Source organism: Globicephala melas, chromosome 8 (assembly GCF_963455315.2).
Source record: "Globicephala melas chromosome 8, mGloMel1.2, whole genome shotgun sequence".
Classification (NCBI taxonomy): domain Eukaryota; kingdom Metazoa; phylum Chordata; class Mammalia; order Artiodactyla; family Delphinidae; genus Globicephala; species Globicephala melas.
In genome coordinates, this window is record NC_083321.1 from 48,942,024 (window position 1) to 48,961,139 (window position 19,116).

The 19,116-nt window shown below is 40.9% G+C and overlaps 3 protein-coding genes across 3 annotated transcripts; all 3 read right to left on the reverse strand.

The window, feature by feature from the left end:
• Nucleotides 1–7,223: 7,223 nt before the first annotated feature.
• On the reverse strand, nt 7,224–12,379 carry LOC115839421 (olfactory receptor 52B4-like). Its single transcript, XM_030831064.1, is given in 3 exon segments — nt 7,224–7,813; nt 7,816–8,196; nt 12,367–12,379. Coding segments are annotated over 3 exon segments (984 nt in total).
• A 3,291-nt stretch (nt 12,380–15,670) lies between these two features.
• Nucleotides 15,671–16,258, reverse strand: LOC115839490 (RNA polymerase II subunit A C-terminal domain phosphatase SSU72 like protein 3-like). The gene has a single exon (XM_060304448.1). It carries the CDS (start codon nt 16,253–16,255, stop codon nt 15,671–15,673), a length of 585 nt encoding a protein of 194 aa, XP_060160431.1. The 5' UTR covers nt 16,256–16,258.
• Nucleotides 16,259–18,169: 1,911 nt separating this feature from the next.
• On the reverse strand, nt 18,170–18,754 carry LOC132597759 (RNA polymerase II subunit A C-terminal domain phosphatase SSU72 like protein 3-like). The gene has a single exon (XM_060304449.2). It carries the CDS (start codon nt 18,752–18,754, stop codon nt 18,170–18,172), a length of 585 nt encoding a protein of 194 aa, XP_060160432.1.
• Nucleotides 18,755–19,116: the final 362 nt, after the last annotated feature.

The following is a 19,116-nucleotide window of genomic DNA, read 5'->3' on the forward strand; positions in this document are numbered from 1 at the left end:
CGTTGCACCAGCCTGAGGCGCGCTGTGCGTTCTCCCGGGGAAGTTGTCCCTGGATCCCGGGACCCTGGCAGTGGCGGTCTGCACAGGCTCCCGGAAGGGGGGTGTAGATGGTGACCTGTGCTTGCACACAGGCTTCTTGGTGGTGGCGGCAGCAGCAGCCTTAGCGTCTCATGCCCGTCTCTGGGGTCCGCGTTTTTAGCCGCGGCTCGCGCCCGTCTCTGGAGCTCCTTTAAGCAGCACTCTTAATCCCCTCTCCTCCCGCACCAGGAAACAAAGAGGGAAGAAAAAGTCTCTTGCCTCTTCGGCAGCTCCAGACTTTTCCCCGGACTCCCTCCCGGCTAGCCGTGGCGCACTAACCCCCTGCAGGCTGTGTTCACGCCGCCAACCCCAGTCCTCTCCCGGCGTTCCGACCGAAGCCCGAGCCTCAGCTCCCAGCCCGCCGGGGCGGGTGAGCAGACAAGCCTCTCGGGCTGGTGAGTGCCGGTCGGCACCGATCCTCTGTGCGGGAATCTCTCCGCTTTGCCCTCCGCACCCCTGTTGCTGCACTCTCCTCCGCGGCTCCGAAGCTTCCCCCCTCCACCACCCGCAGTCTCCGCTCGCGAAGGGCCTTCCTAGTGTGTGGAAACCTTTCCTCCTTCCCAGCTCCCTCCCACTGGTGCAGGTCCCGTCCCTATTCTTTTGCCTCTGTTTTTTCTTTTTTCTTTTGCCCTACCCAGGTACGTGGGGAGTTTCTTGCCTTTTGGGAGGTCTGAGGTCTTCTGCCAGCGTTCAGTAGGTGTTCTGTAGGAGTTGTTCCACATGTAGATGTATTTCTGATGTATTTGTGGGGAGGAAGGTGATCTCCGCGTCTTACTCTTCCGCCATCTTGACGCTCCTCCCCAAACTGATAGAACTATAAGGAAAAACAGACAAATCTACATTTATAATTGGGGATTTAATAGCCCATTCTCACTAATTGATACAACTACTAGACAGTAAATCTGCAAAGATAGAGAAGGCCTGAATAACACCACCAACAAATTCTAATGGACATGTATACATCAGTCCATCCATCAACAGCAGAATATATTTTTTCAAGATTTTGGAGATCATACAACAAAATAAGCCACATCCTGGGTCACAAAACAAACATCAAAAATACTAAACAGGGCTTCCCTTGTGGCGCAGTGGTTGAGAGTCTGCCTGCCGATGCAGGGGACTAGGGTTCGTGCCCCGGTCTGGGAAGATCCCACATGCGGCGGAGCGGCTGGGCCCGTGAGCCATGGCCGCTGAACCTGCGCGTCTGGAGCCTGTGCTCCGCAATGGAAGAGGCCACAACAGTGAGAGGCCCGCGTACCGGAAAAAAAAAAAAAAATTAAACATGCACAGCAAATAAAACGACTAATGAAATGAAAAGACAACCTACAGAATGGGAGAAAATATCTGCAAACCATACAACCAACAGAAGCTTACTTTACGAAGTATACAAACAGCTCATACAACTCAATAACAAAAAAACAAACAACCCATCAAAAGATGGGCAGAAGAGCTAAATAGACATTTCTCCAAAGAAGAGATACAGATGGCCAATAAGCCCATAAGAAGATGCTGAACATCACTAATTAGAGAAATACAAATCAAAACTACAATGAGATATCACTTCACACCAGTCAGAATGGCCATCATTAAAATGTTTAAAAATAAATGCTGGAGAGGGTGGGCAGGAAAGCGAACCCTCCTACACTGTGGTTGGGAATGTAAATTGGTGCAGCAACTATGGAAAACTGTATGGAGGTTCCTCAAAAAACTAAAAATAGAGTTGCCACATGATCTAGCAATTCCATTCCTGGGCCTATATTTGGAGGAAACTCTAATTTGAAAAGATACATGCACCCCCAATGTTCATTGTAGCTCTATTTACAATAGCCAGACATGGAAGCAACCTAAATGTCCATTGACAGAAGAATGGATTAGGAGGATGTGGTACTTATATGCAATGGAATATTACTCAACCATAAAAAGAACAAAATAATGACATTTGCAGCAACATGGATGGACCCAGAGATTATCATACTAAGTGAAGTAAGTCAGAAAGAGAGACAAATAGCATATGATACCACTTATATGTGGAATCTAAAATATAACAAAAATTAACTCATTTATAAAACAGAAACAGTCTCACAGCCATAGAAAACAAGCTTATGGTTACCAAAGGGGAAAGGGGGTGGAGGAGGGATAAATTAGGAGTTTAGGATTAGCAGATACAAACTACTATATAGAAAATAGATAAACAACATATATATATATGTATAGCACAGGGAACTACATTCAATATCTTCTAATACTTTTGATGAGAAAGAAAAGGAAAAGATTATATGTATGTGTGTGTGTGTGTGTATATATATATATATATATATACACACACATATATATATCTGAATCACTATGCTGTACACCAGAAACTAACACAATATTGTAATTCCACTATACATCAGTTTTTTAAAATAATAATTTAAAAATAAAATAGATAAACAACAAAGTCCTACTTTATACCACAGGGAAATATATTCAATATCCTGTAATAAACCATAATGGAAATTAATATGAAAAAGAATATATATACATATACACTTATAACTGAGTTATTTTGCTATGCACTGGAAACTTGCACATTGTAAATCAATAAAATAAATAAATAAATAAAACTTCAATGAAACAAAAAAGAATGAACATAATCATAATGACAGCAAATATATATATAAAACCTCTAAATCTATAGATGCCTTTCCAAGTACTTTATGTATAATATCCCATGTAATCCTCACTCAAATTCTCTGTTGATTAAATAATCTTTCATTTTTAAGTTTAAAAACTAAAATATAGAAATTGATGTAAACAACATTCAAATCGTAGCTTAAGAATTTTCAAACATTAAACAATGAAAAAGACAAAGTATATTTCACAAATATAGCTATTAATGTTTGTCTTTTTTTTAACTAATGGAGTATTACTTTGCCATTAAAGAGAATGAAATAATGCCATTTGCAGGAACATGGATGGACCTAGAGATTATCATACTAAGTGAAGCAAGTCAGACAAAGAGAAATGTTGTATGATACACTTATATGTGGAATCTAAAAAGAAATGATACAGATGAATTTATTTACAAAACAGACTCACAGATTTAGAGAACAAACATGGTTACTGGGGGGAAGGGTGGGGGAAGGGATAGTTAGGGAGTTTGTGATTGACATGTACACATTGCTATATTTAAAATGGATAACCAACAAGGACCTACTGTATAGCACATGGAACTCTGCTCAATGTTATGTGGCAGCCTGGATGGGAGGGGAGTTTCTGGGAGAATGGATACATGTATATGTATGACTGAGTCGCTTTGCTGTGCACCTGAAATTATCAGAACTTTGTTAATCAGCTATACTCCAATATAAAATAAAAAGTTTTTAAAAATACTGCACAAATAGTTAAACTAAATATAATAGAGAAAATATAATTATTGGTTTTTTTAAAGAAAATGAAAATAGAAAAGAAAAACATAGAGCTTTCAAGAGTTAAATGAGCAAAGACAGGAAGAGCCAGATCATTTACAAGTTAAAGGACCCAAGAGAACAGACTTTAAAAATAAAACAGAAATTGGTTTGTCCCTACCTCTTCCATTGATCTTGGCAGAGTTTCAGTTTCCTCGGTATCATGCTTATTGCATGGAGCTGCAATTTGCTAATCACTTAACAAATGATAGCTATCTTTAACTCACAAGAAGAAATAAAACTATCCAACAAATATTCAAACTCAGTAGTAATCAAAAAACTGTTAGCAAAAAACCCAAATTCAGCTAACTTGCAGGATACAAATCAATACACAAAAATCAGTTCTGTATCTATACACTAATAACAAACAATCCAAAAGAGAAATTAACACACAATTCCATTTACAATTACATAAAATGAATAAACTACCTAGGAATAAATTTAACCAAAGAGATGAAAGACCTGTACCCTAAAAACTATAAGACATTGGTGGAAGAAATTGAAGAAGACACAAACAAATGGAAAATTATTTTGTGGTCATGGATTGGAAGAACTCATGTTGTTGAAAGAACCATACTACCCAAAGCAATCTACAAATACAATGCAACCCCTATAAAAATTCCAATGGCATTTTTCAGAGATATAGAAAAACAATACTAAAATTTGTATGGAGCTACAAAACCCCCAAATAACCAAACCAATCTTGAGAAAGAGCAAGCTAGAGGCATCATGCTTCCTGAGCTCACACTAATTCACAAAGCCATGGTAATCAAACATGATATTGGCATAAACACAGACACATAGATCAATGGAACAGAAAAGAGAGCCAAGTAATCAACCTATCCATATAAAGTTAATTGACTTACAACAAAGAAGACAAGCATATACAATAGGGAAAGGACAGTCTCTTCAACAAATGGTCTTGGAAAAACTCAACAGCCACATGCAAAAGAGTGAAACTGGACCCCTCTCTTATACCATTCATAAAAATCAATTCAAAATGGATTAAAGACTTGAACAGAAGACCTGAAACTGTAAAACACCTAGAAGGAAACATAGGCAGTAAGCCATGTGACATTGGTCTTGGTGATAATTTCTTGAAACTGACACCAAAGGCAAAAGTAAAATAAACAAGTGAGATTACATCAAACTAAAAAGCCTCTGAACAGCAAACGAAACCATCAACAAAATGGAAAGACAACCTACCAACTGGGAAAAAAATATTTGCAAATCGTATATCTGGTAATGAAATAAAATGTATATTTTAAGGCAGGACAAGAACATTTAAACATAAGATTCTTTGCTCTGTCTGTCTGGGCTTCCTCCTTCCCTCCCTAATGTGCAATGTGCATCTGCCTTACACATTAAACAGATCTCCTCAAAGGGAGAAATATTTCTCAATCACAAAGAGCAATGTCTTTCTTCCTTTCTTCTGAAGCTAACACTGTAACTTCTTAAAATATCAGCCTTCTTTCCAACTCTGTAGGGGGTCATGGTGACTTGCTGTTCACTTTGTACCTGCTTATCTGGACTATGTATCTTTGGTGAACTTTATGTAAAATGTCAGTATGTCATTTGATATATGATCCTTTGTCTCAAAAATGTACTCTGCCTTCTACTTCTAAGAGACAGAACAGTTCTCAGAGATTCCGAGGGTCTGTCTCCCGGGTTATAATCCTCAATTTGGCTCGAAAAAAATTCTCTTTTTCTTCTCAATTTGATTGTTAATTGAATTTTTCAACAATGGTAAGGGCTTAATATCCAAAATATATGAAGAACTCATACAGCTCAATAGGAAAAACTGAAACAATCTGATTTTAAAATGAGCAGAGGATCTGAATAAACATTTTTCCAAAGAAGACATACAGATGGCCAACAGGTACATGAAAAGGAGGTCAGCATCATTAATCATCAGAGAAATACAAATCAAAACCACAAGGAGATGTCATCTCACACCTTTGCAGTGGATATTATCAAAAAGACAAGAAATAACAAGTGCCAGTGAGGATGTGAAGAAAAGGGAACCACCGTGCACTGTTGTGGGAATGTAAATTGTTGCAACCACTACAGAAAAGAGTATGGAGGTTCCTCAAAAAATTAAAAATATAGCTACCATGTGATCCTCAAATTGCACTTCTGGGTATTTATCTGAAGGAAATGAAAATACTGACTCAAAAACCATCTGCACCCCCAGGTTTATTATTGCAGCATTATCTACCATAGCTAAGGCATGGCAACAACATAAGTGTACATGGATGCATGGATAGATAAAGAAAATACAGCATATGTATCATGAAATATTATTCCAGATTAAAAAATAAATAAATCCTGCCATTTGTGATCACATAGATGGAACTTGATGGCATTATGTCAAGTGAAATAGGTTAGACAGAGAAAAAATAAATACTGTGTGATATCACTTGTATGTGAAATCTAAAGAAGTTGAGCTCAGAGAGATTGGTAATAGAAAGGTGGTTGCCAGAGTCTGGGGGTGGGGGAAAGGAGGAGATGTTGGTCAAAGGGTACAAACTACCAGTTAGAAGAGGACTAAGTTCTCAGGATAATAACAGCATGGTGATTAGAGTGAACAACACTGTGTCATATACTAGAAAGTCGATAACACTGTACATCTTAGATGTTCTCACCACAAAAAAAGGAAATGATAGTTTTGTTCGATGATGGAGGCGTTAACTAATGCTACTGTGGCAATCATGCTGTAAAAAACTAAGTGTGTAGGAACAACAAGATATACACCTTAAATTACACAATGTTGTATGGCAACTATATCTCAATAAACCTGGGAGAAAATATTTTCTACAAGTCAAGAGATGTTATCCCAAGACAAAGCATGGATATATTTGGAGTATGGCATGAATTAGGAAAGGTAAAGAGTTAATGAGCTGACGGGTCAGTGGAAGAGCAGATTCCTTGGAAATTGATCTAGGAAGTACTGCATTAAAGGAGGCCAAAAAACAGTCCTTGACTGCCCAGCTGATGAGATCACTGAAGATCATGGTCTGATGTGAAGATTGAGGGACTTCCCATTCTTCAACATTCTCCTGGTACATAGCACCCATCAAATACCACGTTAGCATTTTCCCGTTACACAAGGGATCAGCCTCAGTCTCCCAAAGGGTTTTGAAAATGTGATTCAAGCAATTCATTTACATTCCTGTGCTCTGACATATATGTGATAGGATATAAATTATAGTATAATAAAAATACCTGAAACCCTAAGAATCACTGATTCTAAGAAAGTCGCTTAGCTATATAGAAAGACATAAAGGAATGCAGGTTTATATGTGATAGTTCAGGGATGTCACAAGATGTCTCAAAGGATGAGAAACTCAGTGACGAATAATTGAAAAAAATGTGAAACCAGAGCATTGTTCTCATTTCTTCTGTTACCAAAGATCAGGTTAGTGATATGTAAGATGTAAGACTTTGGGAAGTCCTATTTCTAGCCACATACTCTGTGCAGGATGGAGCTTACTCAGTCAAACACGACATTGTTCACTGTACTGCTTTGATAGTAGAAACTGGAAGTTCAGTACCTACCTGGTGAACATTCTACAGAAACAATTCACTAAACTATTACCTAGTGTGTTAGTTTACCACTAGCATTTATATCCACCAGTTCCATAGTTCACATCATGGATAGCTAGAGATGTTGAAAACGCTGTTCCTCCTCCAAAGTTATTTCTGCATTGGAAAAAATATGTGAGCTACCTGCTCTCGAATTTGCTCGATCTTGATCCCATAAGTGATGGGATTCAGCATAGGTGGAGCCAGAATGCACACATTATCCAACAAGATGTGGATATGAGGTAGAACCTGGCTTCCAAACTGCTGAGTAATCGTTGTGATGATCGCAGGCCCATAAAAGAGGATGATGATGCAGACATGAGAGCCACACGTGTTGAGAGCCTTGTGACAAGCATCTTGGGAAGGCACGTGGAAGACAGCATGGAGAATAAGCGTGTAGGAAACGAAAATTAATAGGACATCTAAGACCACTGTTGACATTATAACAGAGAGTCCATACCAGATGTTTACTCGTATGTCATTACAAGCATATTTGGCCAAGCCAATGTGTTCACAACAGGTGTCTGGAATTATATTACTTTGGCAGAAAGTCAGTCTTTTCAGAAGAAATATCATGGGGAAAATCATACAATAACTTCTCAGAAAGATGGTAACACCAATTTGCCCGATCAGTGTGTGTGTAAGAATAGTGGTGTATCTCAGTGGGTAGAAGCATATGGCAATGTAGCAGTCAAATACCACACCACCAAGGTCCCTGACTCAGACATGAAAGTGCTGTGTGTAATGAAGAACTGTGTGATGCAGCGATTCAAGGAGATGTCCCCAGCACAGAACCAGAAGATGGCCAAGGCCTGAGGTACTACGCATGTGGAGAGGACAAAGTCTGCCCCAGCCAGCATGCAGAGGAAGAGGTACATGGGTTCATGGAGGCTGTGTTTTGTCACAATAATGAATATGAGAAGGCTGTTCCCAGATAGGGCAATGACGTACGAAAAGAAGAAAGGGATGGAAATCCACATGTGCTGGTCCTCTAGGCCAGGGATGCCCAGCAAGTGGAAGACTGTGTGACTGACACCAGTGTGGTTTAAGGAAACATACCCATGGAGACCACCAGAGACATCACCTCATACTCACAGAGATGAAAAATTCAGATGTTCCTGGAATATCCTTTTGGCATATCTCACACTCTCCATCTTCTTTGAACATGCAAATAATAAGAAACATAAAAGGTCAATAGGGTATGTTCTCTGCTTCAATGAGTGACAGTCCAATTAAAAGATATGCATATCTCCAGATAATCAAACAAAACATATCATTGTATATATTTCTCCTACCAACAGAGACTTATTAATATTCAAAGGAAATCATTATATGTACCTGTGAAGGCTGTAACAAGAGGTTTCTTGAATATAAACTTGAACTTCACCTTGTGGTGGATGGTTTATCATAAAGAGAATGAAAAGAGAACAAAGTAATATGGAAAACGTAGGTATTCAAATTGAAGTATACCATTTATGAACAGTGTTCATTCAGATCCAGGCGGCTATGCACAGGGAATACTGAAGAAAGCAGCATGTGGGGTCATACAGGCAGATTTAGCCTAACTAATGGAAATGAGATTTAAAATCTCTCTGAATTCACCACATACAATTTGCACACTTGTGAAGGGATTCAGTAGACAAAGGTTAAGGAGTAACACTGACAGGGCCTGAGTGCCTGAGGTGACACACTGCTCATGCTCACATCTTAGGAACTACGTTTAGAAATGACTGAAATTGGAAAATAAGGCATTAGTGCTGGAAGGGGATGGGGATGACATTGGAAGATTTTTCTGCAGGCAGAAATATTGTCATTTGGTTCTTAGTGTACATTCATTCGTTCATTAATCCAGATGCAGAAAAAAATGGGAAACTTCCAGGATCCTAGGGGCTTAAGTTTGAGAGTGAAGCAAACTTTAAGCAGGTGGTTTTAGAATATTGGAGATAAATGTTGATTCTTTCTGTTGATGGGTATCTCAGAATATCTATCTCAGTATAAGTTATGTCTTAGGCTCATTAATAGTTTATCTTCCATCCCAGGTTACCTCTCTTTGTGCCTCTGTTTTTTCTTTGAGCGGAGGAAAATCAGCTCCTATAACCATCCTCCCAGTGATGGAAGAAACTGTTCTACAATTACAGTTACTGGTCAAGAGAGCCTAGTCACTGGCCTTGATACAGTGAACTGTCTCTGGAGAGTATAGGGCTACTCTGTGAGAAGGAAAAAGCCAGAAAGACACAATTCAACACAGAGAGGGGCTTGAGAAGGGAGGAGATGACAGAAGCTGAGGATGGGTGTGTGTTTGGAGAAAAAGAGTAAAAGGGAAGTGCTGTTTGTTTTTTGGGGGTTTTTTCACTGAAAAATGGAAGCCAGGGAACTCAGGGGTATTTGCCTGTTTGGTCTCCTGATAGAGCGACTTTGGTGTAATACATGTTCATCCTAGAAATCCCCTTTCAAATGTCTCCTGTCTCATGTTTTCTTCTCACATCTGCCTAAGAGGGCCTGGAGGTCTCCTCTTTCCACACCCTACTTTAGGAACCCCAGCACAGATCCCAGACATTCTCAGGGCTCCTCTCATATTTGCCAAGACATATCTGCAGTCTAAGTCAGTATCTCCATCTTTTAATGCCCGGTCCACTTATTGGGCACCAGTTATTTTTTTGGATGATGATTCTTTATTACTAACTTTCAGGAACATCAGATAGACCATGTATTCTCACCTCCCTCCCCAGACCTCACCCTCCACTTCTGCTAGAACCAACCAGATTTGTGTCTCTGGTCACTATCATTCCACACATATTAACAGCCTCCAAGTGTCCTGTACCCTCTGGCCTGTCTGGGACATAACACCTGCCCAGAACTTACCTTCGTCCTTGAACCAACCCCATCTGCAGGTGTATAATTCATTTATCAGCCTTAGACTGAGTCTTCAGGAACAGCCGTTCAATTGGAGAGGAAATTTACCTTGTTGCAGGATTTGGGCTGTTTATCCTCTGTCACGAGAGCCCTTGAGGGAAAGCACTTACACCAGGGCTCCAGGGACAGAACTGTCTCCAAGAGCCTCACCTTCTTCCTAAATGGGCTGGGTCTCTAAGACGACTTCACATCTTCCTCACTTCCTCCCGCTCCTTTTCTCTCTTTTTCATCTCCAGATAATCTGACACATAAATCATCTACCATGTAAACCAGCCTTGCTTCAGGCCTATTGTAATACAACAGGAATATAAATACCTACAATTAATATGGACTCATGGTTTTTAAAGTTTTATTCTTCAGGAAAACAATTAATGAAATTCACATGAGTTTCAAATTCCAGAGTCATGAATACTGATGTTTACCTCTGTTGTCTAAGGGTATAGAATTGTACAAGCTTAGCAGTTAGTAGGAGACGTGTGAGTCTGGATGCCTTAGATATGTCTCTATTTCATTTGCCTAACTAACTCCTTTAACTGCATTCAAGATTGTTCACTTTATCTTAATTTTCAGTTTGATCTGCAGAGGCCTACACATAGCTTTCTTTGTTTTTAAAGTCCTTGAAGTTCTCAGAGATTTTCGACTCTGTAAATCTATTGTTTTTACCACATTTGGATATACTCAGCAATTATTTCTTACAAAACATTTTTCTGTCCCCTTCTCTCATTTCATTTCGACATCCCAACAACAACACACATGTTAGATCTTTTGACATTGTTCCATCAGTATTTGAAAGTCTCTTGATTTTTCTGTATTTTCTGTCTCTTCTCCAATTGGATAATTCTATTGAAAGATCTGATTGTCTATTTCCACAAGTAGGTTACCTTGGTCAAGGGGTAAATGCATTTGTAGTTTTGTCCTATGTGGATAGATTCCCTTTGAGAGGCTACACTATCTTTCATTACTAACAGCAATGTATGAAAGTAACTTTTTCCTCACAGACTTGCCTGTAGACTATATTGTCAAGTCATTGAACATTTGTCAATCTGATCGTTTGTCGAGTGGGACTATCTGCACAAATGGATGGCAATAATTCTTCCCTCTGCTGTCCACACAAGACAACTCCTCCATCATGAGCTACAGTCTATTATCCACTCCCTTGCATCTGTGATGGCCTCATAACTTGCTTTGGCCAATGGAGTGAGGTGGAAGTATTATATCCTCTGCCCAGTGGATTTACAGTGAAGTGAAAGTAGGAACAACAGTCAGAAGGTGAATATATAATCAAGAAGCAACACCAGGGTAGATTGGACTTGGGAAGTGAGGGAACTGAAATAAAATAATTACAAATGAAGCTACTGACACACTTATATTGTGAGGTTATTGCTTCTTGGATTATAAAGTATTTCTGTCATTTTTGGACTTTTTAAAATTGTTATTGTAAACACACAAATACAGAAAACAAAACAAAACAAATGAATGGCCTAACAAATTCTTATAAGGCAAACATCACCCAGGTTAAGAAATAAAACTTGATCAGACACACCTGCAGCTGTGTCCATGTGCCCAGTCACAGTCACAAAGCCATCCTTGGCATACCTAACCTTTCTAGTTACATGTATATTCATATCTTACAGCAATTTGCATCTAAATGCTGCCATTTCATCTTCAACAACCTTCTAAATATTCCATTTGCCTCTGTGTCTTAACTGGAACCATGTCTGTCTACTCAAGAAACTGCTGTATTTCCAGCAGCACATCTGAATCTTTATTTCCCATTCCTCATGGTTAGACAGAACGATATTACTGTTAGCTACAATTACAATTTACAAGCATAACTTCCCCTCCATTTAGCAAAACTACCAACACCAGTGGTGTTCAGACCACATGGCAACTGTTCTCCCACCATATTTAACTAACACCTGATCTAGCCCCATCCTCCCCACCCAATGATTTTTTTTAATGTAGCACCCAGAGGACCACAGAGAATTTAGCAGCTTTCTGGTCCAAATTTTGACTCAATTTTGGTGGATCTGAAGCTGGAAAGAACTTGCCACAATGAAGAGCATCCTAAGATACTGGTAAAAGGACTGTCCAATTATGAAGATCAGGATTCGGCATCCTGGGACTGCACTCACCACGAGTAAGACCTGAAGATAGCCAGCAGTTCGCAATCCTGGCTAAACACTGTGGGTAACATCTACAGCTCCACGTAAATGATCTCTGGGTTCCAATCACCCCTTCTAATCTGTTTCCGACTCTCCGCACAAGGAAGCCCCCGGTGCTGCACGGGTTCAGCAGGAAACATGGGCCCAGGCAGCCTCCCAGGTGACCTTTAACTCACCTTCTGCTCTCATTCTTAGCAACTCCAGCAACCAAAAGTTTACCCACTCAATGCCCACAATGTTCAGGGTTTTGACGTCTTCCTCAACTGCATCTTTTTTTTTTAAAGATTTTTGTGATGTGGACCATTTTTTTAAAAGTCTTTACTGAATTGGTTACAATCTTGCTTCTGTTTTATTTTTTGGCTTTTTTCCTGCAAGGCACGTGGGATCTTAGCTCCCTGACCAGGGATCGAACCCCCACCCCCTACCTTGGAAGGTGAAGTCCCAAACACTGGGCTACCTGGGAAGTCCTTCAACTGCATTTTTCTAACTCTACAAGAGACACCAACTTCTACAGTTCCATCAAGAACTCTACCACTAGATCAAAATTGAAACAGTAAATTCACGAACATTGAAGTTCTAACTTTCCAATCTCTTTTATATGTTTATGGCCTATAAGGACTCTTAGACAAACAATGTTCCACCATCTATTTAATCCAGTCCCATTCCTTTTCACTTATTCACATACACTTTATATTTTGTTTTTTTAAGTAAATGTATTATATTATTTTTAATTTTTATTGGACTATATAGTTGATTTACAATGTTGTATTAGTTTCTACTGTACAGCAAAGTGAATCAGTTATACATATATATATCCACTCTTTTTTAGATTCTTTTCCCATATAGCTCATTACAGAGTTGAAAAGAGTTCCTTGTGCTATACAGTAGGTCCTTATTAGTTATCTATTTTATATACACTTTATATTTTGTAATTCATCACTGTAATCACTACCTTTTAGCACCTGCAACATTTTACAGATCTGTCATATTTTCATTGACTTGCCCAAAAAGATAGGAACTCAATTAGCAACATGTTAAATTTTCCTCAAAATGGATTTTCCAGCAAAAATAATATCAACTGGACAAAACATTTCTATCTTCAGAACACCCAAAACTACCTAAAAATCTACTTCAATTTGGTGTTCCCATCACATGAAATGATAGCCTCAATGGATTATCCCCTCCTGGCACCTATCCTGACCCTCTACCAACCATCAGAGGAGAGACTGATCATAAAGGGTACTGAATCTACCAGGAAAGAAACCCTCACCGCCCTACCACCAGCACTGCCACATGAATGTACGTGCACCTGGTCACCTATGGTGAAAACCAGAAAATTGAGAGTGCTTCTAAATTCCTCCCTCTCTCTGCTCTTCAGCAAGTCCTGTAATTTCAACTCCAATATCTCTCTGGTCCCATATCTACTCCACCTCTCCAGAGCCACCACCCTACAACTGGGTCCACGTTTATCCTCAGGAATTACTGTACAAGCTAGTCCCAACAGGTCCAACCTTGCTCCAATGTGCCTACATTCTGTAAAGAAAGTCGACATCTACTTTGTGACATAGCAAGTAACCTAATTCAACCAACCCAACTACCTCTCCTTTATTTTCTCCTGCATGTCACACAGGACTTGGTGCCACTGCTGATTAGAACCAAGAGTGTTTTACTTCCCAATAGTAAGGATCCACTTTCAGAGGAGCACAAAACTCAAAATGATAAATGTTTTAAGCATAAAGAAAATTCTCCTTAGGAAAGAATGCTTTCTCCATGGAATTCAAATGGCTTGAACAATAAGAAGCCAAGGGGATCCATTTGTAATATGCATCCCCTACCACAAATGAAAAGACACTTTATCTTTAAATTAGAGGTTTTATTTCATTTAATGAGCTATTTAATTAAACAGATCATACCAGGATTTTAGTAATAAATGCCACCCATTATCTACTCTGAGTTTCTAATACAGTTGGCATTAGCTATCTACCTTATGTTTGGTCGTGTATATATGTCCATGCCTCTCATTAGAGAAATGCAAATCAAAACTACAATGAGACATCATCTCACACCAGTCAGAATGGCCATCATCAAAAAATCTAGAAACAATAAATGCTGGAGAGGGTGTGGAGAAAAGGGAACACTCTTGCACTTCTGGTGGGAATGTGAATTGGTACAGCCACTATGGAGAACAGTATGGAGGTTCCTTAAAAAACTACAAATAGAACTACCATATGACCCAGCAATCCCACTACTGGGCATATACCCTGAGAAAACCATAATTCAAAAAGAGTCATGTACCAAAATGTTCATTGCAGCTCTATTTACAATAGCCCGGAGATGGAAACAACCTAAGCGTCCATCATCGGATGAATGGATAAAGAAGATGTGGCACATATATACAATGGAATATTACTCAGCCATAAAAAGAAACGAAATTGAGCTATTTGTAATGAGGTCGATAGACCTAGAGTCTGTCTTACAGAGTGAGGTAAGTCAGAAAGAGAAAGACAAATACCGTATGCTAACACATATATATGGAATTTAAGAAAAAAAATGTCATGAAGGACCTAGGGGTAAGACAGGAATAAAGACACAGACCTACTGGAGAACAGACTTGAGGATATGGGGAGGGGGAAGTGTAAGCTGTGACAAAGCGAGAGAGAGGCATGGACATATATACACTACCAAACGTAAGGTAGATAGCTAGTGGGAAGCAGCCGCATAGCACAGGGAGATCAGCTTGGTGCTTTGTGACCGCCTGGAGGGGTGGGATAGGGAGGGTGGGATGGAGGGAGACGCAAGAGGGAAGAGATATGGGAACATATATATATGTATAACTGATTCACTTTGTTATAAAGCAGAAATTAACACACCATTGTAAAGCAATTATACCCCAATAAAGATGTTTTAAAAAAAAAAAAAGAAGAAGATGTGGCACATATATACAATGGAATATTACTCCGCCATAAAAAGAAACGAAATTGAGCTATTTGTAATGAGGTGGATAGACCTAGAGTCTGTCATACAGAGTGAATTAAGTCAGAAAGAGAAAGACGAATACCGTATCCTAACACATATATATGGAATTTAAGGGAAAAAAATGTCATGAAGAACCTAGGGGTACGACAGGAATAAAGACACAGACCTACTAGAGAACGGACTTGAGGATATGGGGAGGGGGAAGGGTGGGCTGTGACAAAGCGAGAGAGAGGCATGAATTCTTTCTTCTGAGTCAAGTACCCACACCATTGTCCCTCAAATTGGAAGGCTTTGGATGCCGACTAGCGGTCCATGTTCCGTTTCCCATGAAATATATTCTCCTCTACTTCCTTCCCTGGGTTGAAAAAAGGGTACTTGAAAAAAATTATAGAGACAGCCTTTAGTGGAAAGGGCTTTGAGGACACTTCTCACAGAAGATACCACTAGCCCAAAAGTCCAGGCACAAGTTCTTATCTGCAAAGGAGCTGAAATCAGCCAAGATCTTCAGTAGAAGCAGATTGTGTGAAGAAGGTTCCCTCCTGTTTTCTCCTTCTCTGCCTGGAGCAACTCAGCCAGACTGCCTTCCATGTCTTCCACCTGCTGGAGACCTTGGCAGAGCTCACAGATGATCAGAGATCCAAGGGTGGCTAATTCCAGGGTGTCCTCTATGTCCACATTAATCACGTGCACAGGCTGCCAGGTCTCCTGATCTCTGGCACACATATCTGCCACAACCCTGTTATAGACTGTCTCCGCACAGGTGAAGATGACATCGAAGGGATCTCTGCACTCTTGAAATCTTTCTGGGTGAGGCTTGATTCTGTCACTTCTTTTCAAGATGTGTAAGACTCCATTCCCTTTGTAGTATTTTCGGTCTTTACAGGAAAGGTCCTTCTGCATCATATTACATGAAGTTGAAAAGTCATAAGCCACTGGTTCCTTGGGCGCCAGTCTTGGGAACCTCATGAGGGATCCCATTCCAAAAGACCTGACACTGAAACTTTTCTTCCCGAGAATGCTGTGGGCTTCCATGCTCCTGTTTATGTTACGCATACAGACCACAGCCACTCTGAGTGGAGAGGAGGGCATTATGGCGGCTCCTTGGAACTCCCAGCCAGACGAGTGGACTTCAGGGGCCGAGGGAACTCTGAAGCCAGGAGGTTGACCGGCTGGGTCCAGCTCTCCCAACCTGTGTTAGTGTCAAAGAACAGAAACCGGGTTTACATGGAGTCACCTCCCCACAGTGGGAGGAGAATTCTTGATTGATGATTGGCTTAGCTCTTGAGTGATTGGGTTTGGATAGTGGGCTCTGACCAGAGAACCCCATCCAGTCATCAGAACCATCCGGTCGTTAAATCACCTGAACATCTAAATCTCCACAAGGGTATTCTTACCCCGTGGGTGTGCCTTGAAATCTCCACTTAGCCCTGTTGGTGCACCTGTGGATGGGGCTACGATTGATATTAGGCAAATTACCTAGAGTCCTCCAAAACTTGTCACCAGCCCCTCCAGTGACTTGAGAACATGCCTGTGAAAAACGTGTTTGAAACGTCCAAGCTCACACTTAAGCCAATTTTACATAAAATTACAAGAGTTGTTTCATATTCCTTTCATCAGCTGATACTCTAGAAGTGTAATTGTGTCAAATCTCAGGAGGATTCCTATAGTTTTGCCTATAAAGTAATAAAATGATTCACCAGTGTAAAAAGCTACTCCTGGAAAACATCCCTGCTGACAGTGTTTCAGGAGTTACAAGAACACTACACATCCTCCTATTGATTTTCTTGAATTCATGATGGTTCTCCAGGGACTGGGGCGGCCTCCACCGGCTCTCCCATGTCTTCAAGTATGGCTCTGTCAGACCATTCTATACTGAAATAGTCATTTATAGTTCCACTCCTTTTGTTAGTTTGCACAGTTGACTGAGCAAAGGTCATAGAGGTAAAACTCATGAACGGGACACCAAACAGGAAGGAGAGACAGTCCTGTCACTTCAAAATGGTACAGAATGAACATCCATTTAGAAAGCCACAGATTTTATGTCCCTGTGCCTCTGTCAATTATAGTGATTGCCACATTGAAAAGAGTCCTACCTCGGTAAACGCACTCGGTCTTCTCATAGCGTGAATCCAAGACCCAGGGCCTTAACATCAACCTGGAATGTGAGACAAAGGCAAATTTGGACCCCAGACCACCAAATCAGAAACTCTGGGAGTCAAGCCTGGAGATCTGGGATGTACGAAGCCCTTAGGGTGATTGTGATGTGCACCAAAGCATGAGAGCAGCTGTCTCAAAGCAGAGGGTCCTGAGCCTTGGCTGGACCTTAGAAGTCCCTGGGAATTCGTTCCAAGCAGGGCTTCAAGAGCACAAGGGAAGCAGGATGTTTGTAAGAGAAAAGTCATGGTAGGAAAAACCAGGCATAAATGAAAATGTACTCAGAACTTACATACAGCATGAAATTTTTTTTATTAGCGTCAGTGACCCAGACCTGAAACATTCTAACACACGGCGAAGAGCAAGATCTTGGGCTCAAACTATAATCAAGACCAGAGGGGAGGACCATGTTTCAGAAGAATTGAGAAATACTTCTTTAAGCCAACCCTTGAAGACTAGTACACTAACTGGTGCCACATAATGTGAAGAAGGTGAAGGGGGGAGACTCAGGGGATCGGCCATGGTTTGCTCATCTGGAAGTGGAGTTCCTGGATGTTCACTTCCTCACGGAACTATGTGAGCACTGAATTGTCTCTTCCAAGGAAAGTACCTCGAATGCTGTCCCCATTGTTGAAAGGGTTTTATGCCTAGTGGTAGTCCATGTTCCATTTCCCATAAAATGCTTTTCCCCACTTCCTTCCCTGGCTGGGGTGTCTCTGATAAAAAAAATCATACACATGTCCTTTAGCAAAAAGAGTTTTGAATACACTTCTCACAGAAAATACCAACTAGCCCAAAAGTCCAGGCACAAGTTCTTACCGAGGAAGGAGTTCAAACCAGCCAAGATCTTCAGTAGAAGCAGACCGTGTGCAGAAAGCTCCTTCCTGTTTTCCCCTCTGCTGCCAGGAGAAGCTCAGCCAGACTGCTTTCCATGTCATCTGCCTGCTGGAGACCTTGGCAGAGCTCACAGATGATCAGAGATCCAAGAGTGGCGTCCTCCAGGGTGTCGTCTATGTCCACATTGATCACGTGAACAGGCTGACAGGTCTCCTGCTCTCGGGTGCACAGATCTGCCACCACCCTGTCATAGACGCTCTCCTGACATGTGAAGATGACATCAAAGGGATCCCTGCACTCTTGAAATCTTTCCGGGTGAGGCTTGATTCTCTCATTTCTTCCCAAGATGTGTAAGACGCCATTGCTTCTATAGCGTTCTCCATCTTTGTGGAGAAGGTCCTTGCTCATTTGCTCATACGTGGTGGAAAAATCATAAACCACGGGGAGGTTACCTGCACGTCCTGGGAGCCTCACACAGGATCCGACTCCAAAAGACTTGACATTGAACCCTTTCTTCATGAGGACGCTGTGGGCTTCCATGCTCCTGTTCATGTTACTCATACAGACCACAGCCACCCTGAGTGGAGAGGAGGGCATGATGGAAGCTCCTTGGGACTCCCAGCCAGATGAGTGGACTTCAGGGGCCGAGGGAACTCTGAATCCAGAAGGATGACCGGCTGGGTCCAGCTCTCCCAACCTGTGTTAGTGTCAAACAACGGAAACCGGGTTTATATGGAGTCACCTCCCCACAGTGGGAGGAGAATTCTTGATTGATGATTGGCTTAGCTCTTGAGTGATTGGGTTTGGATAGTGGACTCTGACCAGAGAACCCAATCCAGTCATCAGAACCATCCAGTCGTTAAATCACCTGAACGTCTAAATCTCCACAAGGGTATGCTTACCCCTGGGTGTGTCTTGATATCTCCACTTAGCCCTGTTGGTGCACCTGTGGATGGGGC

Excerpts from the sequence above, each read along its gene's own strand:
- LOC132597759 (XM_060304449.2), bottom strand. The coding sequence starts at position 18,754 with ATGCCCTCCTCTCCACTCAGGGTGGCTGTGGTCTGTATGAGTAACATG.
- LOC115839490 (XM_060304448.1), bottom strand. The coding sequence starts at position 16,255 with ATGCCCTCCTCTCCACTCAGAGTGGCTGTGGTCTGTATGCGTAACATA.